Here is a 27,734-nt window from a genome sequence, read left to right on the forward strand (position 1 = left end):
TTTTCTTTCACTTCAAGCCTGGCCAGACAAGGTCTCAGGATGTTCTTTGTTCTAACCTTTTCTCCCTCCCCAACTCCCCCTATTCCCTCCCTCCTACCTCAAGCACCCCTTCTATCAACCTCCCCTCACCCCCACACCATACCTCCCCACACCATACCTCCCCACACCATACCTCCCCACACCATACCTCTCTACTCCCCCCTACAGGATGGCCAGAGAGTCGGATTACTGTGGGTGGTAATGACATTGTTACTCAGACACTACAGGCGAGGGTTAGGTTAAACACGCTATAAATGTCAACACAACGTCCCAGGTCCCTTTAACTACACTCCTGAGATGTGTGACCATAAACATCAGGCCTCAAGTAAATGGAGTGGACCTTCCACAGGATTCTACAGGTTGTGCTGGACTGGTTGGTCCTTATGTGGAGGATACCAGGAGCATGGAATCCTATGGATAAGGCCAACTGTATGTATATAGAACCGTTTTAAAGGCTTCTGTCAGATAAATGACTAACATTTAAAAAGAAAAACAATTAGAATCATATAAATCTATGTAATACTAAAGACAATATGCGTGTATTTTATGGAGTCAAAGTTGTGCAAGGAGACAGGGAAACTGTAGATGTTTTCAACGATGCCATGCTAAATCAGACTGAGCCTTTCCTAAAGGGGGTCTTAACCCAGGCAGGATACAGGGGTTTCTCTGTGATTATCCACTACCTAATCCCTTTCCCTGCCTGGCCACAAAGCAGGAACACACACAGAGGACAAACGTGACATGAACCAGGATTCAGAGTAGAGGGGCATTACATTGGGACTGGCCCACCCTGGAACATCTGCGTCAATGCACACACACATTCCTCCAAATGAAGGCATTTTTGGAATACAGGAGTCCAATATCGGACAGGGGGCTCTCCCAGAGTGCACTGCTTTGTTGGTGGCCGGTCACAATGGCAACAGCGGGTTCAGCTGTCCCCTCTAGGGAGGGCAACCCAACAGACCAGGACCGGGTTAGTCATTCATCAGGCTGAGACACTCAGCTGGTAACAACCACAAGAATAACCAGGAGGCTAAATCTCAGAAACTCCAGAGGAAACCGAGAACAATCCCATTTTATTATGAGTTTTCACCAAACCCGACACTCCAGGCTCAACCACATGCTGTGTCTGGGATGAGGATGCTGCAGCCCTTTGGGAAATACATTTACATCCCAAAATAATATCAGCACTGTTCATGGGAAGAGGTCAAGTTCCATAAAGATTCAGAAATGGCATCTTCTCAACTCACATTCTTTATTTGAAAACAAACACAAAGACACATTCAAACACACACACACACATACACACAAAACACACACGCTTACACACATACACCCACACAAACATACAGACACACACACACACATACAGACACACACACACACATACAGACAGAAGAAGATAGTCGTAACTGCTGCTTCCTCCATGTTGGCATTCCTTTTATATTCCCCTGGGAAGACCTTGGAAGCGGAAGGCAAACTCACTGAGGACTTAATCTTCATATCCCACCACTTTCCCAATCCCTCCATTCGACACGTGTCTTTTCAAACAAGAAATCTAAGAATCTGTTCAACCTCCACCTCATTTTGAGACTAATCAGGCCACAAAGAGAGAGAAGATTGATTTACTGGCTGTTAAGAAATAGGAAGATAATAATAATATACGTTTATTTTTACGTTCAAATACCAATATACCAACTTTGGATAAACTTGAATATAGATGGGATCTCTGACACGTATGCAGGGGGCAGCATTGGACTCCAGATTGCGGGCCTGCAGTACGTGGCCTCCAGATTGCGGGCCTGCAGTACGTGGCCTCCAGATTGCGGGCCTGCAGTACGTGGCCTCCAGATTGCAGGCCTGCAGTACGTGGCGTCCAGATTGCAGGCCTGCAGTACGTGGCGTCCAGATTGCAGGCCTGCAGTACGTGGCCTCCAGATTGCAGGCCTGCAGTACGTGGCCTCCAGATTGCGGGCCTGGTTAAGGGTTAAGTCCAGGTATTGCTATTTCACCAGGCCGGCTGGTTGGAGAAGGTGGTGCACTCTGTATCAATAAGCGTTCATACCTTTAGAGGCCAGTGATATTTTGGATCTTTGATATTTGGAACAAAATAATGTGATTTAAAATATGCGCATGTCAACATTTGTGTCGTGTTGGGGTGTGCCTTTGTGTGCGTGTGTGTGTGTGTGTGTGCGTGTGTTTGTATATATGTGTTGAGAGCAACATCAAACAAGAGGCTTATGACTAGCTAGGCCATTTCCCTCTTAAAAAATCTTAAAAAGAGTCACAAAAACATGCTCACACACACACACACATCGAAAAATGACTGCTTGAGTACATCTAAGCCACGGACACATCTCATGACACTCATGAACCTAAAAACAGGACAGACGTTGCCAGTGAAAGACAAATCTGTAGTTCACATTTCAGGCCATGAGGACCTTTCTATACCTCAAATCAGTGTTCCAGACAGGGAATTGATTTGGAAGGTCTCGGCGTTCCTCACGGATCAACAGGCACGTCGAGAGAACATCTGCTGGGATCACATGCTCCCAACACAGGTCCCACTGGCGGGTCAGAACACCACGCCAATCCAGACCGCAGATCCAGACGAGCAGAACATGTCGCAACTTTTCATGCGCCTCCTCTCTCGTTCTCTCTTCCCATGGAGTCGTCCAATGAGTAAAAGGATCTGCTCTGAGAAAACACACGGCCCTCTGCCAAATGTTTTTTTTTCCCATCTCACCCACGTTCACTTCTCTTGCCCTTGTCTTTTACTCACTCCTCTCCCTCTTTCTTCCCACACGTTCTTTCCCTCTACTCGGACCTCTCACCCTCTCTGGGGAGGATGGCGCTGTCCGCACAGCACAACTCCTTCTGTCCTAACTCAAATACCATTCACAGACACCTCCTTAGCAGTGTACCGTCCTACATGGTTATTTGTGGTTTCACGGATTGTCACTCAACTGGCAGGAACGTCAGTGACAACTTCCGCCTTTACAGCACAGGCATGTTCTTCGCCCCTTTTCCAACCCCTCCCTCTAATGTTTTTTGTTCCCCATTCATCATATTATCTCAGTAGCAGATCGTTAACCTGCCGGTGGGGGTGTGATGAGGCCAGAGCCTGCCAGCAGTAGTGTTTCTGGAAGGTTCTTCACAAGTAGGGAATAAGTAAACAACAACAATCTGTGAAGAATGTCCTTTAATTCTCTTGTTGCCGTAATCCTCCCAATTCCAACTGGTATTCTGTGGAATAAAGTGCTATCGGTCAAGTGCAGTGAAGGAGCCTTGTTTTGTGTGACTGTAAAAGCTCCTGTTCTGGTACACAGTGAAAAACAGTTTGAAAGAAAATCTTGTTAACAGTGTTGAGAAACATTTTCTAATCTTTCAGCTCTTCTGACTTTGTCTATAGCCCTCTGATGTCTAGATTGATACCTAAGACAACTTCCAGGAATATTTTTGGGAAAAGTGCCCATGTGTGAATAGGGACTTCTTTTGAATATAATATACAATACTTTAGACATAAATCATCACCTTGGTCTCTGTCCCCAACATCACTGAGACCACACACAAACACAAATGCACACAGACATTAATCCATGGGGATGATTAAATTCTTATTGTGCGTGAAAACAGCGTCATTAAGGTGCATGTTTTCCCCGTAACCTTTGTACTTCCTTTTTCTAACTTGCAAGGGGAGCTGAGGCCCCAGTCATTATGACCAGAATGTCTTGGGAGTTGGTACTCCCCTGACCATCCATGTCCATCTTCCCAGCTAATAAAAACATATAGTCATATCCGTATGTAGGAGGTGAAGTGGCTGCATGTTTAGCATTCCCTACATATCCCAAGCACAGCCCGACTGTGATAAAAGACACACTGAAGATTTAAGAGGTTAAAGAGAAATGCAACTTGAGCTACCTGTCAGCCTGTCTGTGAGTAAAGAGTGTTGGATGGTACAGACGCAGTCACCTGCAGCTGATCTCGACACGCACAGACACAAAAATGAACAGACCCAAATGTTTCTGTATAGCAATAGCTTTGTCTGTATTGTTAAAGTTCATTCACAAAATACTTTTGAAAAGATTTTGTGGCCAGATTATTTTGTGAATTTTATTGAGATATCGAATTAGGCATAAAACATGACATTTCTGTCCCACATCCACATCCACACAGTTGTGTACTTCTATCTTTGCGAGGACCAGAAAACAAAACAGTTCATATTACCCAAACCCTAACCTTAACTTAAGCCTAACCTTAATCTAACTCTAACCTCAAGAACCAAACATTTGTGTCAAAACTTACCCTTGCCTTAAAGCCTAACCCAAACCCATAATGCCTAAACCCTAAAGCAACCAAAATTCCAACACTTACTTTGCCCTAAGCTCGGCCCCAAACCTAACCGCTAAACCTAGAAATTGTACTTTTGTGGACCAACAAAACGTCCTATTAAGGGCAGTTATACATCCTTTGCTTGTGAAGACTCCCCGCTCAAATTTGATCTCTTAAAACAAAGTGTGTGCGCACGCACACACACACACACACGCACACACACACAGGCACACACAGACACACACACACACACGCACACCAATAATCGGAGGGCAGACCAGCCAGTCCGCCCCACCCTCTACTCCCTCTACTCTTCCTCCAGTCCTCTCCCTCTTATTCAGCACTGACTGACCATGCTGGTCTGCTCTCCTGGTATGACGTCAGAATAGGCAGCATGTATTGTCAATGACATTCACAGTCTCATGTCTAATGGAAATGTGGTAATAAATAACATGTAAAATATATATTTTAATATTATGGTGAATGGATCGAAATAGCATTATTTATTTATTTTCTCATTAAAAAAAAGCCAACATTTCCCATTGCTTCTCCAAAGAGTTGGGGGGCAATGTATTCACTGACAACAGCTACTGTTCAGACATTCAGAAGTCGTCAATAACTTTATACATTGGTGATTTTAAAATGTTAACAATATGCAATACTTCGTTACATTGTTGGGCTATAGTCACAGCTTTTGCATAGCTCTGTGGGCAAGTTCGCAAAACTTTGTTGAACTCTATGCACGCAGTCATCACCGTCCGGTTTTGGAGAGGCTTTATGAGAACACCATCCGCGCGTATTCCAAAGTGAAACAACAACGTACAGCCTTTTTGTCGAACTAACATATACAGTAACACAATGCATGAATAACCATGTAAATTTGAGAGCTAACATTGTTCTTACCTTAGCCTCTGTCTGGTGTATGCTGACGAGAGACACCAACGTGATGAGGGTGACACTCCGGAGCATAATTGAGACGGAGCGCAATGGAAAAGTATGTACAACTGTGCCCGGTGCTCTCCAAAGACCACTCGTTGAAACCTTGTTCTTTTAAATCAGGGGAAAGTCTCGATTATCAGCAGAGCTTGTGCAGTGAATCGGCCTGCATCTTTACCTTCGACGTTGTGAGCTTCTGATCAATGCAACTTGTTCTTGTTTCTCGTCCACCCCACCCCCTGTTTACGACCACCCTTGCCATACGCACGGACACAGCCCAGTTGTTACGAAGCAACACTTCAACTTTTCACTGTTAGGAGAGAGTCTGCTCTCGTCTTTTGGTCATTATATCTGTATATTTAAAGTCAGTCCTGGTGCGCGATCGACCTGGACACCCTGTGCAGAGATTTTACTGCCCGAAACAGGCTCGTGCACTCGCCGCGAAAGAGCCGTACATCCAAAGAAGTGCCCCAACACGAATGTAAGTGCAGTTTTGTGTTAACTGTTTTCTAGTTAAATTGCTGCAAACTACTTTAAAAAGCTAATATGGTTCTGTCATGTAGCCTGCGTGTGTTTATTTAGTTTATGTTACTTTCGAATAGACAGTTCGTGCGTAAATCTCGCGGACAAAGTGTCGTCTTTTAAATGAACTTATTATTGTAGTCTACTGCTAACTAAATCCCTGTAGAATTGTGTATTAAAATCTTGTTTCAATCAATCAATTGACGCAAATAGTGTGCACCAAACAGCCTATACGTATCAACAATGTTCACAGACGCTGTGTAACAGTGACAGACGTTTTAGTATTCTAAATTTACCTTTTACATTAAACTGTTAAGGAAATAATTAGCACGTTTTCTGTCTCAGTTGTCTTGGTGGCCCACCTGCCATGCATTAGGGCGGTCAATACACCTGGAGAATAACACACTTCGCAGAAGGAATGAAGTTTGAAGTTCGAATGTGCGGGGCAATGCGGACAACAGGCCTAACAGAACTCAAGAGCCTCAGGCAAGTGTGCCCATTGGATTTGTTTTAAGGTAATGTGTCGGTTTACAATGTGAATCCTGCTAACTCATTCGCTCTCCATTTCCTTTTAGGTTTCTTCTATGTCTTTCGGTGGCCCTCCTAGCATCAGGAGTTGACGCAGTGAGTGTTTATTTTATTGAGTCGTGAATTTGAAAGTACTCTATAATTACATTTTCAACATACAGAACACCAACCGTTTAATGTTCCTTACATGCATGTTGCCTGCTATGACAGTAGTATGCACGTGTGCGTTTACCGTTATGTATGCTTGCTTCTCTGATGTTCGGACAGTGGGCGTGTCAGTGACTCCTGCGCGTTTGTGGCTCAGCCGGGGCGTATTCATTGCGGTGATTCCGTTGCAAAACGAAAGCAAACGTAAAGAAGCGTGGAAGGGGCGTTTATGGTTACATTTTGGTTTGGTGAGGTTCCCATTAATTGCAAATATTGAAGCTAAATTTAAAGAACAATTTTACTTAGAATGAATAGGCTGTGTTTTACTACTTTAAAATGGTGGGAAGTGGATCAACAATTGTCTTCCAAATCATTTACATTCATTTAATTTACTTGATCATTTTCATTAATTTGATTCACATAAATATTTAGATTAATGTGACTTACATAATCATTAATTAAATGTACAAAATCATTTTTAGCCCCTCAAAAAAAAATGTAGGGCTGGGTTAGAACATTTTGGGAGATCACTAAAACTACAAATGTAATATTATCCTGTGAATAGCTACATTACTTTGTGTCATACATAGTGGGGTTGGGTTTGGGCCAAAGAATTTTGGGAATCCCTGCTGTAAAATTATCAGTAATTCAGCTTAATATTAGTTGAATTATTCCCTCAATGTTATGAATGTATACTTTTAATAGATAATGGGAAGGCAGGGTGGCCCAGTGGTCAAAGGGGTTAGGCCAAACGAAAGGTTACTGGTTCCAGAGAAACCCTGTAATTCGATCCATGAGAAAGAGAGTTAAACTTAAGTGGTCCCAGGTCATTGCTGTAAATGCGAAATTGTTTTTAGCTTACATACCTGATGAAATAATTCTAAACACATTTCTGGGGCATAGTTGCTGTTATTGCAATTATATTCCAGCACCCCAACCATCCATTATCGCCTATAACCCGTCCTGAGTTTAAATCTAGTAGAAATATTTCAACTCCTGTCTTTGAGTGATGTCTGTTTTGTTCAAAGCCAAAACAGTTAGGGGTTAGAGGTTGGGATCCTGTCCTCTGTGCTTAAATATCCTCAAGCTTCAATTGGTCATGGTGATTATCAGCAAACAGAATCATCCCTCTTCTCATTGCATTAATGCAAAAAGCGTGCGTTGCTATGTGCGCATTCTCTCACTCATGGTGTCTGTGTGTAACTGTGTACGCATTTGTGTACGTGCGTGTTTGTGTCTAAGCGTGTGGCGGCTTCTTGAATGATTACCTACCTCCAAGTTGGAGTGGGAATCATAGAGGAGAATAGAGTTCTAGCATGCATCTGAAACATGTCTGCAGTCAGCTAGGTTGGTTTGAATTTGTGTACATTTGACCCCATTTTTTTTTAGTTATGATACCATCATCTTTCGTTCCCGTTATTCTAAAACTAAACAGTGGAAGTGTGATAACCCCTAACTTATATTTATTTAATTTTTCTCTCTCTCTCTCTTTGCCTCTCAGGCCTTTATGCATGTAATACACCTCAGTGTGTGTGTGTGTGTGTGTGTGTGTGTGTGTGTGTCTGTTTCTGTTCGGTGTGGGTTTGTGTGTTAGGTCCTGTCAAATGTTTGTGCCAGATATGGTCAGGAGGTCTTAGGGTTTTCATCTATAATAAGATATTTAATATCATACCCTGCCTGACATCTCTGAGAGGTAAAGTGTTTCTCCGGCCAGATGAAGAGACTCGTTGTGCTAGTCTCTTATCAGATTTGGCCTCGGCCTGATGAAAAGCGGATGACAGGATTCAGGCCTTCTGTGTATTGTTCTTCTTCGAGCCATGCCTCTGATACTGGTGACACCAGGACAGGACCAGGGCTATTTTTAGAGAGGCAGCATCCAACCAAGATTTCAGTTCAGCACTGGGGATTCAACTGACCGTGGTACTTGTCATAGACTCGTCTGCCTGATAGCAAATCCATATTGACCTCCCTCACCTTCTTTACCTGTAATCACAACATCTACGCCCAATTTTCTAGTATATTTGAAATGCTCCCAGCTTCTTCCACCATGAAGCATATTGGTGAACCGATTTGTAATTTAATCTCAACGTTACCCTTATTTACTGCTTATTTTCTCCCGAGGCCTAGAAAACATGGGAATTCAAGGGACAGAATGTGGCTTTCTTCTTTACTAATTTAATTACTGGTAATCAGTATTGCTATGGTGGTCATAAGGTCATGTTATTTTTTCTCGCCAGTTTGACCCTACTATGAAAGAAGACATAGGGATATGGACCACAATGCAATGGGATCAAGTCAAGTTACCACTTAATCTGACATTAACATCTCTGATTTCCTCTTAATAGGTCTCCATGAACATGCCACGCTATGTCATGGGAGAGGGGATCCTCATTTTGTGTTATCCTGATTAGCGAATGTGCCAGCACACACACATACAAGCCAACCCCCCCCCCCCCCCCCCAGAAACAGAGTTTGTAGTATTTGACCTCCTCACAGAGGGAAGGACGAGTTCTAAGTTAGTAACTCTGACAGGATATTTAGTGCGGGACCCTGAGAGAGGCCTGTTTTTCTGTTTGGAGACTACATCTACAGATGTGTCTAGCCGGATGGGGATGAGAAGCTCGTGTTGGAAGCGGATGCCTGAGGAGTTGTGTGTTTGATCCAGTGGGGTCTGTGGGCTGAGGAACCAGATTTTTCTGGAAGCCGAACGTAACCTGGCAAACGGTCGGATACATCTGCTGTGTTGATTAATGGCTTCTTTACTTAACAATGAACGTCGTGCTTGTTGGCTAGTAGTCTTCTGCTCCTTACTGCAGTTTTGTACTACTGTACTTTATTGTAGTTTGTTGGTACTCTACTCCTGCTATAAAATGCGCCGCGTTAGTCTACTCTGGAAATAACTAAGAGGGTGTCAGCAACCAGGAGTTTGTCCTACTCTAAGTCTTCTGAATTAGTATCTGTTATATCTGCCCATTTCAACTAAGAAATATGTCACATTGTGAGAAGGAAAATTGTTTTATGTGTGGGAAATCCTCCAGATTAGCAAGAAAATCGTTTTTTTGCGGATGCATTAGTGTGATTGCAGCACGGACTGTGAACGAGTGTGTTTTGTGTGCACAGTGTTTGTTTACTCAGGTGCAGATACACAGTCCGCACTCTCTCGTGTGTTTCCGGTGACCCCCCCCCCTCCAAGCCGGGCAGGCTGGCACGTGAGTGTCCCACCCAAGTGCTCTGTTCACGTGGGGAGGAACGCCCGTGTCTGGGGCGAGGAGTGAAAGATGTCCAGTGGCGATAAGACCGGGGAAAATGTCTGCCACATCCCCTGCCAAAATAATCCCTGCATTATAATGAGGCCCTTTAGTAACAATCAGGGGAAGGGGCCATTGTACTGGTCCTCAGGAAGCAGCTAGCTACCACAGATGAGAAGCCCGTGTGTGTAGATCAACAGAATGGAGCTCCCTAGTCACTGTTTGCGCAGCCGTCAGTGTGTGTGTGTGTGTGTGTGTGTGTGTGTGTGTTTGTGTGTGTGTGTGGCATGGCGTGCAGTCTTTAATGAGGTCCCATGTGTGTTTTGGAGGTGCCGCCCTGACCCCGTTGACCCTGCCAACCTCCCTGACCCCATTGACCCTGCCAACCTCCCTGACCCCATTGACCCTGCCAACCTCTCTGCCCGAGCTAGTCATGGTCTGTGTCTGGAGCACATAACTTCATTTCACACATATACACGTACATACAAAGCAGACCTCACATATACACACACAGCGGGCCTCACAGACACACACATACGCACACACACACACACACATACACACCATGTCTCACATGTTTCATTACTTAGACATCGAGCCAAAGATGAGGAAATGTTCTCCTCTGTCTGTGTGTTTGTTCTGTTATGTTAAGCATTGTTTAAACAGCTTAGGTGTTTTCCATCAGATACGTAATTGTTTGGTGATCATTTTACCAGACGGTGACGCCACGCAGGGAGACTGACAGACAATGTTGTGGCAGGCCTGGCTGTTTAGCTTAGCGTATGTTTTTGTATCACTCATACCTCTCGAAATGGGTGATATAAAAACACACACACACACACACACACTTGCAATGACCACGTTCACAGGCTAGAGATTACCAAGGCAACCATGAAGACGTCCGTGTCATATTGTGAATGCCGAGCGCTAACAGCAAGATGCACCATTCACCCCCGTGTTGTGAATATCAGGCCCGGTGGTTTCTAGGGTTTTCCACACAGCATAGGAACACCCATACACACACAGACAGACCCACATGTCCCCTCCGCTGTGACATTATTTGTAGAAAAAAAACGTATATCTGCCGAGAAGATGATCGGGAGAGAGACATGGAACACCTGAAGGACAGCGAGAGAGAGAAAGACAGAGAGAAAAAGGGTGAGGAAGGAGAGACGTAAAACTAATGGCAGGCCTTGGGCCCCCTCTAAATCACTGGAAGATTAATGATTGGTAAGCTCCACTGTGTATTTCTGTTATTTGTGTGTGTGTGTGTGTGTGTGTGTATGTTTGTATTGAAGTGAGGCTTGGAGTCTCTGTGGAAGAAAAACATCCTGGTCACTGTGCGAACCGCCACCTGAAGGAATCACCCAAGCGGCTACCCTAAACAGGAAGGGGAAATCAGGGGGATGCCAAATGTGTCAGGAATACATTTCAAGCCAAACCAGCGGCTTTTTCCATAGATTCCAGACCCCCTATGGTTGGCTTTTCAAATGCTCATTATGGTTTAGACCAGTGGTATTGAAATCTGGACCTCAAAGCCAGTTCCACTCCCATTTTCTTGTTGCAATCAGGGACTTATCTAGACCACCAGGTGGGTGCAATTAAAGATGAGGTAGCACTGGAGACCATCAGGCTCTGGACCTCAAAGGCTATATTTGAACATGGCTGGTTTAGAGGGTTCTGTATTGTATGTTCCTAGTATAATTTGTCAACAGAGGTCCTTACCTAAAATCCAAACCACCAGTCTGGTGTTTCAAGCACCTTGCTCAGCCAACTACAGTGGATATAAAAAGTCTACACATCCCTGTTAAAATGCCTGGTTATAGTGATGTAAAAGAATGAGACAAAGATAAATCATGTCAGAACTTTTTCCACCTTTAACGTGACCTGTAACGTGAACAATTCAATTGAAAAACAAACTGAAATCTTTGAGGGGGAAAATAAAAAGAAAAAACTCCCAATAACCTGGTTGCATAAGTGTGCACACCCTTAAACTAATACTTTGTTGAAGCATCATTTGATTTTATTACAGCATTTTTTGGGTAGTAGTCCATTAGCATGGCCCACTCTTCTTTGCAAAGAATCTCCTGTGCGCAGCCCTATTCAGATCACCCCATAAATGTTCACTTTGGGTCATTGTCGTGCTGAAAGGTGACCTTCCAGGTGAATTTTGGAGGGACTTCCAGTTCTTGGTAATGTCTCTGTTGTTTCGTATTTTCGCCACTTGATGATGACTGTCTTCACTGTTTTGTACCCTTCTCCTGACTGATGTCTTTCAACAATGAGATCCCTCTGATGCTTTGGAAGCTCTCTGCGGACCATGGCTTTTGCTCTGAGATGCAACTAAGAAAATGTCAGGAAAATCCTACTAGAACAGCTGAACTTTATTTGTGATTAATCAGTGTCACTTTAAACGATGGCAGGTGTGTAATGACTTCTATTTAACATGAGTTTGAATGTGATTGGTTATTTCTGAAAACAGCCACATCCCCAGTTATAATGCAACCAAGTTATTGTAAGGTTTTTATTTTTCATTTTTCCCCCTCGAAGATTTCACTGATAGAGCTTAAAGAGGAACAGATTGCTTGTTCCACCTATGTGATGACGACTCATTTATTTATCTTATTTTTGCTTTACTGTGAGGGAACCAGACGATGGCTCCTCCTACCATTCATTTAGACCTAGTGGATCTGGCATGTTTGTCTTATCTTTAGGATCTGTGAACATCAAAGTGGTCGAGTGTTCGGAGAAGGGGCCAGGGGCTGAAGTGGAACAGGGTCATGATTCATTTGGGACTGTTTAGGACTGGAGGTTGGAGGGATGAATTGGTGACGTGGTCCCATAGCCACAGATGGTGCTGACGTAACACACCAGAGAAACACTTTAATGATATACGACCAGATAGATCCTGTTGGAAACACTTTGATCGCAACCGGTGAGACAAAGCGTTATGGGTCTTGACACAGACTTTTTGAGTCGCTGTACATGATGGGTTCAGAGGGTGGTTTTGTTGTGCGCGCCGTGTGATTGCGTGTGAGACTAGGAGAATGGATGGGAGCAGGGCTGATATTTTCCCCAATGGTAGGTGGCTGGGAGTGTCCCACCTTTTTCAAAGGCAACATTTTTACCTCAGTCTGTATGACAGCCCAAACAACTGTCTGACACACACACACACACACACAAGTCTCTTTGGCTATACCCACAAACACACATATATACACATAATATGTGACAGCCCCCAGACGAGATGTTATCAGCCCCTATTCAACTCCAGGGAAGCTGGTTTCACAGCCACCATGAATATTACATTCAGACATCAAACTCTTTTCTTCTCCTTTTCATCAGTGCTGCCTTATTTTGTCCCTCTTTGCCAGCCAGCGGGTCAGAGCTCTCAGTCAATTATGGTACGTCCAGTCGGTGCATAAAGAGGGATGTCAAGGTGACCTCCACAGTCTAGGTTGTACCTATGTGCCTACGTAGACACCCTGACCCTGATACCCAATCCCATACATTTACGCAGTTCTGGACACGTTCCCAATGCCAGTATCGGATCGGTACGTCCCTTCCTTCTACGCACCTCGACCACAGAGGCCTTGTCCATTCTTCTTCCCAAAGGATGACACTTAATAACGCAAACTGTGACAAAGTATAATCCTGGTAAACCTCAGCACCACAGCTGAAAAGCAGCTTTTGGCTTATTTGTGTGCATTTCAATTGTAATATATGTTTATTAACTTAATGGTTATTTTTGTGGAACTAAATTATAATATATGTGTTTTTGATTACGTCAGACTGATCTACTTTAGCTGCGCTCTTATAAAGTTAGCTTTTTCCCTTGATTAGTATGTTTTTTTCAGTTTGTTTGTCTCTTTTTTTGAGAGAAAGGCATCAGTCCCTATGCACTACAATGTATTTGTGTTTGGGTAAAAAAAAACTGAAATTAAGATTGATTCTGTGTGGTCGGCTTGATTTTTCAAGCCAGACTACCTCTCTTTATTTGTCAATCAACCTCTTTTAATCTCACGCATCTTTTATTCTTGTTATTTCTTCTATCCTCACTTTTCTCTCTCTGTCCCTTGCTTCTGCCGGTATATCCTTCTCTTTATTCCACTTTCCCCTCTGTTTCTCCCGTCTCCCCTCTCTCCCCCTCTTCTTCTTCTCCCCTCTCCCCCGTCTCCCTCTCTCTTTCCTCCTTCTCCCCCCTCATCCTCTCTCTTGTCTCCCTCTCTCTCTCCCCCATATCCCCTTTGTACGACTCTCTTCCTCTCCCTCAGTGATTGATAGAGGGACTCGGTGGTCTGTTCAGGCTAAGCTGAAAAGATTCCAAGACAGCATTCTCTGCAATCCTCCTGGGCTTTGGAAGCGATGCAGAATTCCCCTCTTTTCCATCTCTCCCTCTCTTCCTTTTATAGCCTTGTCTCTGCCGTTGTCTTTCGCTCATCTGTTTCCATCTGTTTATCTTTCAAACTGGCACCATCTTGGCAGAACGGCAGCGGAACCAGGAAACTGTCTGTGCTCTGTCCATCTCTCTCTCCTCCTCTTGTTCACCCTCTCTCCGAGGGGCCTGTCTGTCCGCGAGGGGCCTGTCTGTGTGTCTTCAGTGGGTATGACGGAAGAGAATGAGCTCAGATGGAAGAATTGTTTCAGCTCTTTGGAACAGGCTGACATATCCACGCAGTCTCCTACAGATACGCTTCTATCCGCAGGTGTCCGGTACTAATTATCTTAGTGAGTCATTTGTTTGAACTAGCACGTTTAATTTGGGAGTCATTTAACTTGCTGGTTCATACTTCCTAATCTGCGGTCTTGATTAGGAAGGATTGTGATTCTCCATTCTCGCTGAACTCATGTTCTTTTTTAGTGTAGATTGACTTTACACTAATATGTTCCCGGGAAAACAATTAAAACCTTCAGGTAGCCAAGCCTCTGTCTCTCCACTCACAGAACCCATGTTTAGAATTGCCCTGCATGGGCAGTACTGATCCCCAGGCTGCATTGTGTTTGTTCTGGTCAGTTTACTGTCACCTGTTCCCCTTAGTGCAGGCTCTTTCAGTCCGGGAGAAGATGCACTCTGATGTAATTAGATCACGGCTTGACAGAATAAGAATGCTGAAACATTCACACACACACACACACACACATCAGCAGACTTACCAGGTCTGGTTTCTCTGTGACAAATTCTCTCTCTTTCTGTCTTTCCTTCACTTTTCTCCTCTCCAATGTCTCTGTCTCTCTCTCCCTCTCTCTCTCTCTCTCCCTCTCTCTCTCTCTCTCCCTCTCTGACTCTCTCTCTGACTCTTTCTCTCTGACTCTTTCTCTTTCTCTCTGACTCTTTCTCTCTGACTCTCTGACTCTCTCTGACTCTTTCTCTCTGACTCTTTCCCTTTCTCTCTGACTCTCTGACACTTTCTCTTTGACTCTTTCCCTTTCTCTCTGACTCTTTCTCTCTGACTCTCTGACTCGTTCTCTCTCTTCCCTCTTCTTCAACACAGTCTAGTAAAGAGCCACTTGACAATAGGCCAGTTAATCTGTGCTCCTGACATCACCACAAAGAGCGGAAGGGACATTTTCAAGATGGCTGCTATTTCCCTCTGTCTTATCTCCCATGCCAATGTCTGGTTCTCAAGATTCACATACACACACACACACACACACACACACATGCTTACGTACAGTTCTCAGGGCTCTCATGTCCCAGTGTTGTAATTGAATTGAAGGAATTCCTTCCATCTGGACGTCATTGATCATCTGATTAAATGAGTAAGAAGCCGGCCAGCCGAAGTGACAGAGGGGATAGGTTAACCTGTTAGGAATACACACCAGAGAGTCTAATCCCACGTCCATTTGCTTCAGTCAAAAGCAGGAAGTGCTGATTAGAAGCGTGTCCCCCTGGAAGATGCAGTGTAGTCTCTCTGTGTGCAGAGTCAGTACAGAGTGGAGATGTTCAGCTGTGAATGGGAGGGAGACTGCTCTTAACTTAACTTTTTTCTCACTCACTCAATCTTTCTACTCTAACGTCTTTCTCGATCACACATTACGTCGACTAAATCCAGCACACTCCCTATAATTTTCTCTCTCCCTCTACATTTCCCATCTCTCTCCCTCTCCCTTCCCTCTGTCTCTCTCTCCATTCCCTCTCTCCCTCTCCATTCCCTCTCTCCCTCTCCATTCCCCCTCTCCCTCTCCATTCCCTCTCTCTTGCTCTCTTCATTCCCTCTCTCTCCCTCTCTATTCCCCATCTCTCTCTCCATTCCTGTTCTCTCATTCCCTCTGTCTCACTCTCAATCCATTCCCTCTCTCTTTCCATTCCCTCTCTCTCTCTTTCTCTCTCTCTCACCATTCCCTCTCTTTCTCCATTCCTGCTCTCTCATTCCCTCTGTCTCACTTTCACCATTCTCTCTCTCTCACTCCATTCCTTCTCTCTCACTCTCTCTCCATTCCCATCCTTTATCCTTGTTCTCAGACTGTGTTCTGACTGCTTTCCAGGGATGGTCCATTAGGTTCTATCTCACAGTTGTTCACATATGGAAACTCATCAGGGAACGTTTTGTGATTGATGTTCCTTCCTTTTTCTCTCCCTGTCTTCAGCCAAATGTACTTTCTGGGTTTCTTCTCTCATTGTTTCATCTGTGGCTATAGGAGGACCACTGACTCCTATTTCAGAGTTTGTGTATGTTAGTGAGTGCAGTGTGTCTGAATTGTTTTGGGACTCGGGTATCTGACACTCCTGACTCTCACAGGAAATGAATGGTGCTGGGGCAAGAAGCTACATGGCCTGAATTGTAGTGTTAGTGCAGACAGATGGCCAACAGAGCGACTGAAGGGGCCAAAATGGCTGAAATGAAAGTATCTCTTAATGGGTAGTGGCCCACACGATTTGATTCTTATCTCCGTAATGGAGGGCATTTATGGGAGATGCAGTGTTTCTTGCTGTTCTGCGTCAGTAACCCATTGTTAGGCAAGAGAAATGTCAGTATGTTTGATGTTTTACATGGTTGGTGTGTGTGTGTATATGTGTGATTCTAACCTAACAATATCAAGGGGTCAAAAATGGCTTGTTTGTTTAAGTTAACAGATCAAAAGTTAGAATTACGGTCAGGCATTGCCAGTTAGGGTTAAAGTTAGGCATTAGGGCTATTTTATGTTCTGTTGTTCTATTTCGTCCTTTGTTTGTAGTTGATCCAAAAAGTATTTTGTATGTGTTTTGTTTTCCAGATTTGCATGGCCTCTGTAAATGGCTGACCGAAATGCGTTATGAAAACGTGCATTATGAAAAGCATCCAACTAGTACTCAGAATCATTCTGATTAATAACCATCAACCCATGTTTTTCAAATGCTGTTTCGCAATTCATGCATCAAAGGAATTTCCCCCTGCAAATTCAATCTCGGGCCATTACCCAGATTGGTATCTTCCAAGGACAGACTGTGTGAACAGAGCAGTTTGTGTGAGATAACGAGCAGCATTTATTTCACCTTTCATCTCGAATTCTGTTATGTGCTGGGGGCATTTGGTCCATCAACTCGCTGGTAATTTTCCAGGGGGGTAGTTGGAGCTCTTAGGTCCAATCTCATCTCAACACATGGTTGCAGAATGTAAGTGAGCATCCGACAAAATACGCAAGTGTGTACACCTCTCACTTTTGTGCACATTTTTGATTATATCTTTCGTTGTGACAACACTGAAGAAATGACACTTTGCTACAATATAAAGTAGTGAGTGTACAGCTTGTATAACAGTGTACATTTGCTGTCCCCTCCAAAAAACAACACACAGCCATTTATGTCAAAACCGCTGGCAACAAAAGTGAGTGCACCCCTAAGTGAATGTATGTGCAACTGAAATGCAGGGATAGTATATCTATTCACAGCAATTTACACCAAGCCATTACTCTCTTCCAATTAGAAAATAACATTGGACAGCTCAGTTGCCTGATTACATCCATTAGTTTTACAGGCTTCCAGGCCAACTGAGTTAGTTTTTAGTGAAGAATGAGACCAGGAACTCACTGCTGGTGATGCCTCCCTTCTCTCAGGGTGACGCTGGTCCGTATGAATTACCAACGGGGCTTTCCAGCCCCTCATTAGCATGTGACAAGACAAGTCAAGACTCAAACCTCAATTTAGAGTTCTGAACTTGTAGCACAGGGGCACCAGTAGTTATATTCTAAAGTGTAATCTAGGCTGGTTTGGATTGTTGTGGCGTGTTTTATAACATATTTAGAGACATTTTCATATTGCCTTGAAGAGACAGGCGAGTGATGACCAAGCCAAATTTGAATGCCAACAAGATGATCCTTCTACACAGTGTTGAAATCTGTAGGAGTAACATACATTCTGCTTTATTTTATTAAGGAAGGCTATTCTGGTTATTGAATTGACCTTGGGATGGGATACTCTCTGTGCAAGGAGCTGAGAGAGAGATGAAGAGAAAGAAGTAGAGAAAGCAAGAGCTGAGAGATGGAGAAATCGAGTTAAATGTAATTTACTGTTATTTCTTTTTCTTACCATCATCTTCTGCAACGCCTTTCTGGCCATTACGGCCTATTTCATTTAATTGAGAGAGGTGTGAAAGGGAGACAATTACATGGACAAAAATCAAAAGAGAATTGGTAGTAATATTGGCCTTTTGGTCAGGGTTCACAATGTTTCTTTGTGAGCTATAGTGTCTCAGTATTTGTGGTGTTCAATGATACTAATTAACAATGAGAAGGATTATTTAAATGTCTCTTGTGGAAGGAGATTTGGACCGGCATGGACCTTGTCTGTTTGACCTGCACGTGTCATTCAGAAATACCTAAAAGACGGACACTGATGGAGTAATTCCACCGGTCAAATGTTCACAGCTGATTAACAGTATCAGAACCAGGGTTTGGAAGCAAAATCATTTTCCAGTTGCTTAGTTATGAACAGGACAGCATTGCTTTTTGATCTGGCCACAGCACAGGGATAAGTACTGCTCAGATGGCGGGAATCTTGGTCCTGATCGGCCCGCCCTCTCCACCTGCTGGAGGAGGCTTTTTAGAACTTTGCGTTCCTGGGTGGCGCGATTAGGTTTCACGCGGACACATAAACACTGGTAATGATTTCCAGCTGGCGCGTCTGTCGCGGGACTGACAGAAGCAGCGCTCCAAACAATGACTGGGATTTATTTGTGGGCCTGGAAGAAAACTTCATGAATACTTTTGTAATATAGGTTATTATATTACATAACACCGGGGTAAACACGTCCCTGTCCGTTCCTAAATGCTGCTGCTTTCAGAAGTCCTTTTCTTTCCCTTGAACCGGTTCAGTCCTCTTAATTTAGACATTGTTGTGCGGGTCACATTCCTGACTGGCCGATTTCCTTGAATGTGTTGGAGGAAACCTGATTCTTATTGGGCCCTGAATTCCTGTTCACAATTCTATTGTGGTTCTACCGGGGTATGCTGAGGTGTAATACTGCATAGAAGACATGTTTTATCGTCTTGAAAATTCATCCACGTCTGCAATGCCCATCTTCTTGCCGTGTGACGTGTTTAATCCTACACACAAATACCTTTCAGCTGGTGTAGGGAGTAACACACACCAGATATACAGGATTAACTACGTGTTGACAACACACACATCTAGATAAGTACAGACATACAATCATACATATACTATGCAGTCACACAAACCACACACACAGACACACACACATACACAGTCTTACACACACGTGACTTTACATGGGAACTTTAGAGATGTTTATCACCAGCACACACACACACACTGTGTGCTCTTCTACTTCTAGTAGTGTGAAGTTCCACAGCTGCCATGGTATGTCCTCCTTACCGTACACTCTTTAGACACAGACACACAGGGTCAGACACATTCCATGTCATTAATAACTCACTGAGAGGACAGGTGGAGCCCTTCCCCCTCAATATGCCTTTTACCACTGAGGTAAACTTTCCTTCCCACTGAGGTAAACCTTCCTTCCCGTCTGAGGTAAACCTTCCTTCCCGTCTGAGGTAAACCTTCCTTCCCGTCTGAGGTAAACCTTCCTTCCCGTCTGAGGTAAACCTTCCTTCCCGTCTGAGGTAAATCTTCCTTCCCATCTCCCGCTCCTCATCTGGTAGATACAGTACAGACCCTGAACAAACACACATTTACACACATCTACACACACACTAACGTCTGGGAGATACAGTACGGACCCTGAACACACACACACCTATACACACCTACACACACATTAACGTCTGGGACATACAGTACAGACCCTGAACACACACACACGTATACACACCTACACACACATTAACGTCTGGGACATACAGTACAGACTCTGAACACACACGTATACACACCAACACACACACACACGTTATGTGCCGGCATGTACTTTGAGATCCTCGGGCAGAGGTCTTTTGTCTGTTCTGGAGTGCCGGCTGAAAACTGAAGGGGACAGTGTTTGCAGTCAGGAACCCGAGGCGCTGGAACAGCTTGCCGGAGGAAATCAGCTCGGCTGATCTCTGTGATCACTTTTAAATCACGACTTAAAACATATTTTTATCGTAATGCCTTTCCTGATTTTACTTGAGTTTTATGTTTTTCTTGAAATGCAATGTGCAATGTGTAGCACTTTATAACTTGATTTTGAAAAGTGCTCTATGAATACAAATTATGATGTTATTATAATCAGATACTACATATACTACAGTGGGGTCATGTGGAAAACATCTCATTGCATGACCCTTCTCCAAACATTCTGAAAGAGGTCCAGGGGCGACCGAAGAGTAATCTCTCACGGTCATTTTTCCAGTGGTTTATAGTCTGGAGATTCAGTTCCGATCTACCGTCCTGTAATGAATTTTTCTTTCAGATCCCAATAAGACCAGCTGTCCCCATGGAGTTGGCCTATTGAGAAAAAATAACATTTAAATTAAACACCAATAGTTTGGTGAAGTTACAGAATATATAAAGTGATGTATTGATATATTTAATATTCCGTATTTACTCAATATTGGACTATTTTGAAAGTCTGTCATTTGGTGAAAGAAGGTCTTTATGTTATCTGCTCTGGGGTTTCCTTTGAAAATGGTGTTAGGGTGAAGAGGCAGTCAGGACTCATTTAAGATCAAACAGGGATCCTGACCTCTCATCCTCTCTGATACATATGCATTTTGGGTAATAGGAAGAACATTTCTGAACTATGATCTGGGTCATGGGAAGGACACAGGGTTTGCGCTTCACTTCCTCGTTTCATGTGTGTAAGACGAGGAGCCATCTTTAAAGGAAGATAGGTCAATTCCATCAGTTTAGGGTTACTGAGATTAATGAGTGTTGTGACATGGCGTTCACGAGCTGTGAATGATCTGTGACTCAGCGACCTGTTCGTGACACTCCGACTTAGAAGTCAACTGCTGATACTGCGCCAAGGTTTTCTTTCTTTCCCTGTAATGGTTGCTGATGTTAATCTCATCTTGGCTTTACTCATGCAGTCCTAACTTGTGTGATTGAACATAGCAACACACACAACCCACCCGCATGTAGACAAGACAAAGTCTAAACAAGTTAAAGGTTAACTCAGCAAAATAGCGTGGTCACAAGCTGGGGTACATGAGAAGAGCCAACGGCAGAGACTTGGATCAGTACCTGTTTATGATTCTGGAACGGTACCAAGTCTCTGCCGGTAGCCACAGAATCTGAACAAAAGACCCAGATGTGCGTCACAGTTCAATGCTCTTAATTTTTACTGAAATTGACCCACTCATGTTGCAGAGTCCACCTTTAACGAGGTCACAGGAGATTCAATGGATGTCATTGTCCCGTCCTCCCCCCACTGTCATAACGGGGGTGTCTTTGTGTTTCCTCTCCAGTCCCTGTCTGAATACGTGTATTAATATGTGACAGATAAATGACCTGTGGGGGATTATGACGTTACAGGAAATGATGCGCCAAGAGAGATATGGAATGTTCAGGCTGTGAGGAGGATGTGCACAGCTGCATGTCGAGTTACCGTATGGGCCGGAGACGAGGGCGTGTGTGTATGTTTGTCCTTCTGAGGACGTCTTGTGTCCTCATTGGTCCTTGGTCGTCAGGGGACCGATGTCTGGTTTTCTCTAGAATCTTCTAAATCCTCTCATGATGCATAGTGGCGGCGTGGGCTGTGGGGTGGAATGTTCTTTCTCCCCTGGGTGTTGGGGATCCCAGACGTTTCCTAACCCCCTCCCCCCCCCACACACACACACACACACACACACACGCACCAACACACACAAACACATCCCCCCCACTCCCCTTGCTCTCGTTGGAGTGACCCAGTCCAATTCTCTAACACTGTCCCATGGACATAGCCGGGGAATCAGCCCCCCCCCCCTCCACATGGCTGTTTATCCTGCCGGGCTGGACACGCTGGGATGTGGTGAGGATGTGCTTATGTCTGCTTGTGCCGAATCACAGCCACTGTGAGTCAGACTGACCACAGGTCTACCACAATGGCCGGCAATAATGTTTGTTATGTCTCATTGAAATGTTACCAAACAGTTCCAAGAGGCCGTGCTCATGGCTTAAATCGCAGGAACATGGGACAAACCACAATGGCAATGATGGCGACCACTGGCGTAGCGGTCTGGTCCCCCGCCCCGTAAGCGCTGCATGAATGACCGGAGTTCATGTTCAGGCCCTAGTGTTATCATAGGTGTGAATAGGACGATCTGAGAACAGCGACAGTAGATCATGGCTTTACAAGGCTTGGGACGGTGAGTTGGCCTTGGAGGCAGCGGGGTACAGAGGTGGATGGAGGGCTGGAAACAGGGATGTCTCAGTCATCAATAACCCAGTGTGAGTGTGTGTGTGTGTGAGTGTGTCTGTGTGTGAGTGTGTCTATGTGTGTGTGTGTGTGTGTGTGTGTGTGTGCTATAACCACATAGACATAATATGGGATTTGAGGTACAAGATTGGGAGGATCCTTTTCAGTCATAAAAAACGTGAGGCATCGGTCTGTGCCAGCTCAGTTTTCTTCATTAAAAAGACATTCATCTTACAGCCACCACCCACTGACAGGACAGACTCTATTCTGGCAGACAACAAGAAAAATCGCTTAAGTTTCATTCAAGGGGGAAATGCGTACTGTACAGAAAAAACACAGAGAAACAGACAGTCACACACACACACACACAGTGGTCACGTCCATAATGTCGTCCGTTTCATGGATGAGGCGGTCTTTCGAAGGCGCAGTGTTACGTTATTGTCTTGCTGTTTATTGCCCTTGGCAAAAGCAGACGTCCGCTAACTCGAGTCTGTCATCATCATCATCAAGGGTCACTTTAGAGATCGACTTCACACAAGGTTAGACTGAAATTGCACTTCTGCTTGTGAGTCAACCCGTTTGAATTGATGAAGGTGTCAGGTACTGTAACACTGGGCGCCCAGGGAGCAATTCTACCGTTGTTCCACAATGTCGGCTTGAGGATTCAATCTAGCAACGTTTGGGTTCCTGGCCCTCCTCCCCTAACCGCTGGGCTGTCTGTCCTAATAAGGCCCTGATGCAAGCCGGCTGTCTCTGTCTCATGTGTAGAACTAATCTGCGGTCTGTGGAGTTTGTGAAATCCTCTGTGAGAGATTATTGAATAAGCCTGTTTAAAGTCAATCTGATGCGCACAGAAAGAGGAGTCTCCATTTGAAGTGGGGAAGAATTTGCTGTTGTCTGGTCCAAAGACAAACACACAAACCACTGTCCTGATTGTACAGGCTTCCTCTTGATGGGTTTGCAGAACACTTTGATTGGCTATAATACTTGAATAATTAGTAACAAATAAAGAAGTCACAGTTATAGTATAAGACCTGGATAAACTAAAGTAATTTCCTTCTGACCTCTCCCACACGCGTTGGGACAGTTTCCTGTTTAAGTGGACTTCATCTCCCTTCATATGAGTAGTAGCTGCAATAACAGATAGCCTGACCTTGTGACTTAAAGCCAAAGCCACAGCAAAATCGTTATCTCTTTGAAGTGTTTCAATGGGAAGTTATCTTTGGGGCCTGTTTCGGGGGGGATGTTGGAAACAAACAGGAAACAAAGCCGCTAACTCCTGTGACGTTAGGATGGGCACACCTCTGCCAGTAGACATGTTCACTTCCAAGAGGTCCCAGGCTATTCCTAGAAAATAAATCGTTTGGAAAACCCCAATGCAATGCCCTCGGCTATGTTCCTGGGACAATGTTGGAGGACTGGACTGGGTCATGCCAACAAGAGGATGGGGAGTGGGGGTGGTGGTGGTGTGGGTGCGTGTGCGTGTGCGTGTGTGTGTGCGTATGTGCCAGACACTCTATTGCCTCATACTTCTCTATCGTCTAAAGGACAAAATGTCATGCAGCTGTTTTTAGTTGTGGTCAAACACTCACACCAAAACGATCTGGGTTAGTGAATGTTTTCCTTTTATTTGTATTTTTTTCTTGTGAAATGTTCCCGGGTCTGGAGGACAACATTGCCCCGTAGAGCTCGGAATTTCGGCGCCAAAGACCTGCAGTTTATGCGGTTTCATTTTGTGTCTGCATGAACAATGTCTGTTCTGATTAGGCAACTCTCAATGAGGAAAAAAGCTGTGACCATGAAGGGTCTTACAGCCCACTGTCTGGCGTGTTCTGAGCACAACACATGAAAGACAATAAACACAGAGTAAAATGCAATAGAGAGGATTCAACAGAAAGATTTCCAGATGAGAGAGTCTTCGCCGTGGGTTTAGATTCCGACAGGATAGATATGGCTGAATTAGCAGCAACATAATTCCGCCAATAGCAATGCAGTCCAACTGTCCTGTGCATTCAGAATTAGGGGAGAATATGTATAGAATGCTCTCTTCATTCATCATGTCAATATTTATATAAGCATTATACATTGAACAGGACTGGGGAATGAAACGGGTTCTGTTATATCCACTTTACTGTATATAACTGTTGTACAGGATCTTTATGCGGGGATGAGTCTTTTGATCTCCTCTGACTCTCACCTTTGCTCTCTCTCATGCTGTGCCGACATAGTCTGGTGTTCACCTTGTCACTGTGAGAGATTGGGACTGGGCCCTCTGGCCCAATACACTAAGTGTCATTAGCAATGAAAGAAATTCCAAATGTTTGTTGCTGAGTCAAACAATCAGCCTAGTGAAGGGGAGGTGGGTGGTCTGGTTTGACGCGATCAGAGGTTCAGGGAGAACATGCTAGGAGGATGTCTGGCTTTGTGTCTGGGACCTCCTAGAGCGCTGTTCTTCATTCCTTGTTCTGTACAGTTGCTGTGTACGGTGGCTGGCCTTTGTCTCACCCCAATCAATTAATCCTCAGGGCCATGCTTAACAAGTCGAATCAAGACTGTTAGTGCTTGGATAAGATGACGTCCACTCTATTAGTGTTCCCTCCAAAACTATTAGTAAAATATGAGGACACGGAAAACAAATTCAATACTGGAAAATTCAATACTGCTCACGCGTGTGCTACTAACTTGGTTCTGATTGAATAAAAATGTCCCTGGTTGTCCCTGAAGTGAGTCTCCAATAATCCTTCATGACCTCAAGCAATGGACTAACCACTGATCTCATGAGCAGGACCACGTTGTGACATTCCAGGCTTCCCGCTAGGCCGATGTCAGTTTCCCCCCACGCTTCACACAGTGAAACCCAAGGCCTGTCCAGGAAGTCTTGCTTTGTTTAAATGCACGTTAAGGCGATCAGTGTAACAGACATGGAAAAGGTCATGTTGGAAAGAGCATGTTGATGCTATGCTAATGGGTGGGGGCAGGATATGTGTAACACTGGAAACACAATGCCTTCGTTCTCAGCTGAAATAGTCATCAAATGTCCCCGTGGCCAAAATGTACCCCAGATTAATTCCACACAGCCCTTTGTGATGCCCCCCCCCCCCCCCCCCCCCCTTCACGTACGTCTCTGTCCTGTCCGAAGGTCCGGAGGTGGTGTGTCCTGTTGTTAGGTCGTTGGGTTTTCCAGCCCGGCTGGGTGAAACCAGGTCATTGTAATGTTTAAAGCAGAATGACACTGTTAAGTCAAGGCTGTGTCGGTCGATAGACAGATGCAGACAGTCGGGGAGAAGACGGCGCGCCATACATCCCATGGGGAAGAAGGTCCTTTTGTGGTGGGTTAGTGTGGGGACCATGAAAGGACGTTGTCTGCGGGGTGAAAGACTCACTTTGTCAGGCCGCGGAGGGTCTCAATGTGCTCTTTGTCACATCAGTGCCCGACATGTCGTGTCGTTTTAATGAGGCAGAATTCCTACAATTCCTGAGGCACCGCTTGCTCTGAGGATTTGAGGAACGTTTTGGGAGTTTAGTTGTGGGGGGGAGGGGGGGGGGTGATGGATTGGGTTTGGACATAGCTGTCTAAGCAGGCACTGGTATGACTGAGTGGGTGGGGGTGTAGGAGGACAGGGTTTGATGACGTCATGAGATAAACCAGCCTTGAGGTCTAATGAGATTCACGTTCTATCCATGAAGTTGTTCTCTGATAGGGAGTTGTTTAGCTGTTTTTGTTTTTTTGTTTTATTTCATTGCTGTCGTTGTCAGGCCTAGCTATGGAAAATCGTGTGGAACAAAAGGTCCTCTTAACCACTGTTCTGCAATTTCTTCTCAGAAAATAAAGTATATATTCATAAATGTTACAATTCATGTTTTAGTTATGTCTTGAGGGTCTTCTTGTATTTAAGAAGCACCTAGAAACGCTACTTTGTTGCAAGCGCTATACAAACTTTGATTTGGCTTGATGTGTCAAATGAGTCTGTGTAAATACAAACGCGTTCTTAGCTCACATGCCCTGTAATATAACGACGGTCTACCTGCACGCCGCGTCCAGGTGACCCCCCAAACCCTCGTCTTCGGTGACAGCCACAGCAGAACAGGCTACCACACAGCCACTGGCCCCCACCCGCTCTTCAGGAATCCCCATAGGCTACATAATGTCTGTTCTGGATCATGTCATGTACACACTCATCAGGTCTCCATTATGTCCGTGTTCCGCGGTCGTGGGACCCACAGGCGAGTCTGGGGGCTTTCCACAGGCCCATCCCTGCTGTCAGAATACAGGACCCCTCTGAGACCCGTGAGAGGTTTTTCGCACGGACGGAACATGTGTCTTCCGTCTGTCCTGTCAGTCGGAGTGTCCAGGGGCTTTAGTGGCTGAAATGAGTCATACGAACCACTGCGAAACGACCGTAGGGTACACATCACTACACAGTGCCACGCCCCCTCCCCTGCCAGTATTACACCACAGTACACAGATGTGCTGTTTTCGTTTGATCATCCTGTGGTTGCGAACGTGTGTTGTCTTTAAATTTTCAGACCTAATTTGCACTGACAACATAAAAAGAAACCTCTATCAAAATGTTTTATCAGTTAAAATCCATATCATCATTCATATGATTTTCCTGCTTCGGTAAACCACCTTGAAATAATGTCCCGTCTCTGTATATAGCGTCTATTGTAAATACAGGCCTACAGCATTTACAATGAGTACAAGTCACTTGGCGTTGATCCGGATCAGCTGGGCCCCTATAGGATTCAAACCTTCAACTCTGGCATTGCAATCACCCTGACCTAACAACTCAGCTGCATGGGTAGCGTGTCCAACTCCCACGGACACCCCCCCACACAGCCATATAGCATGCTTAACCTCTAAGATACACATTAACCAATTGTTCGGGGCTTTTCATGCGCGGAATGAGTGGGACGATTGTGTGGTTCTCTCTAAGCCGGTTCTCTTTGTGCTGTTCTCCAGGGCGATAAGAAGCACAGTGTTCCATGTGGCGGAAGAGACTGCAGTGGAGGTTGTCAGTGCTTTCCTGAGAAAGGGGCCAGGGTAAGTAACTGTTCTACGTTGTTCTACCTCTTAACCTCCGCGCTGTCCGTCACTACTCCACACTTCTATTGGCTCTCCGGGAGGTCTGAAAGCACCACAACAATGGTTCCATCGTCCACGACAGTCTGAGTCACCCGCATTTCCACTAGTGAGATATATTGC

At 44.7% G+C, this 27,734-nt stretch overlaps 2 protein-coding genes across 3 annotated transcripts in view; one reads left to right on the top strand and one right to left on the bottom strand.

The window, feature by feature from the left end:
* col4a1 (collagen, type IV, alpha 1) overlaps positions 1-5,520 on the bottom strand; it is a 48,895-nt gene extending 43,375 nt beyond the window's left edge. The window contains exon 1 of the mRNA XM_010880393.5: positions 5,275-5,520. Coding sequence (XP_010878695.2) covers positions 5,275-5,340 — 66 coding nt within the window. The 5' untranslated portion in view covers positions 5,341-5,520. The remainder of the gene's footprint in view (positions 1-5,274) is intronic.
* Positions 5,521-5,600: 80 nt separating this feature from the next.
* Positions 5,601-27,734, top strand: part of col4a2 (collagen, type IV, alpha 2) — a 65,067-nt gene continuing 42,933 nt past the window's right edge. Inside the window, exons 1-4 of one of the 2 annotated variants that reach the window (XM_013137799.4) lie at positions 5,601-5,788; positions 6,175-6,315; positions 6,405-6,453; positions 27,492-27,572. In XM_013137799.4, coding sequence (XP_012993253.2) covers positions 6,248-6,315; positions 6,405-6,453; positions 27,492-27,572 — 198 coding nt within the window. In that variant the 5' untranslated portion in view covers positions 5,601-5,788; positions 6,175-6,247. The remainder of the gene's footprint in view (positions 5,789-6,174; positions 6,316-6,404; positions 6,454-27,491; positions 27,573-27,734) is intronic. The other variant, XM_013137800.4, reaches the window with a different exon arrangement.

The sequence above is a fragment of the Esox lucius genome, chromosome 16 (genome assembly GCF_011004845.1).
Source record: "Esox lucius isolate fEsoLuc1 chromosome 16, fEsoLuc1.pri, whole genome shotgun sequence".
Taxonomy (NCBI): Eukaryota; Metazoa; Chordata; class Actinopteri; order Esociformes; family Esocidae; genus Esox; species Esox lucius.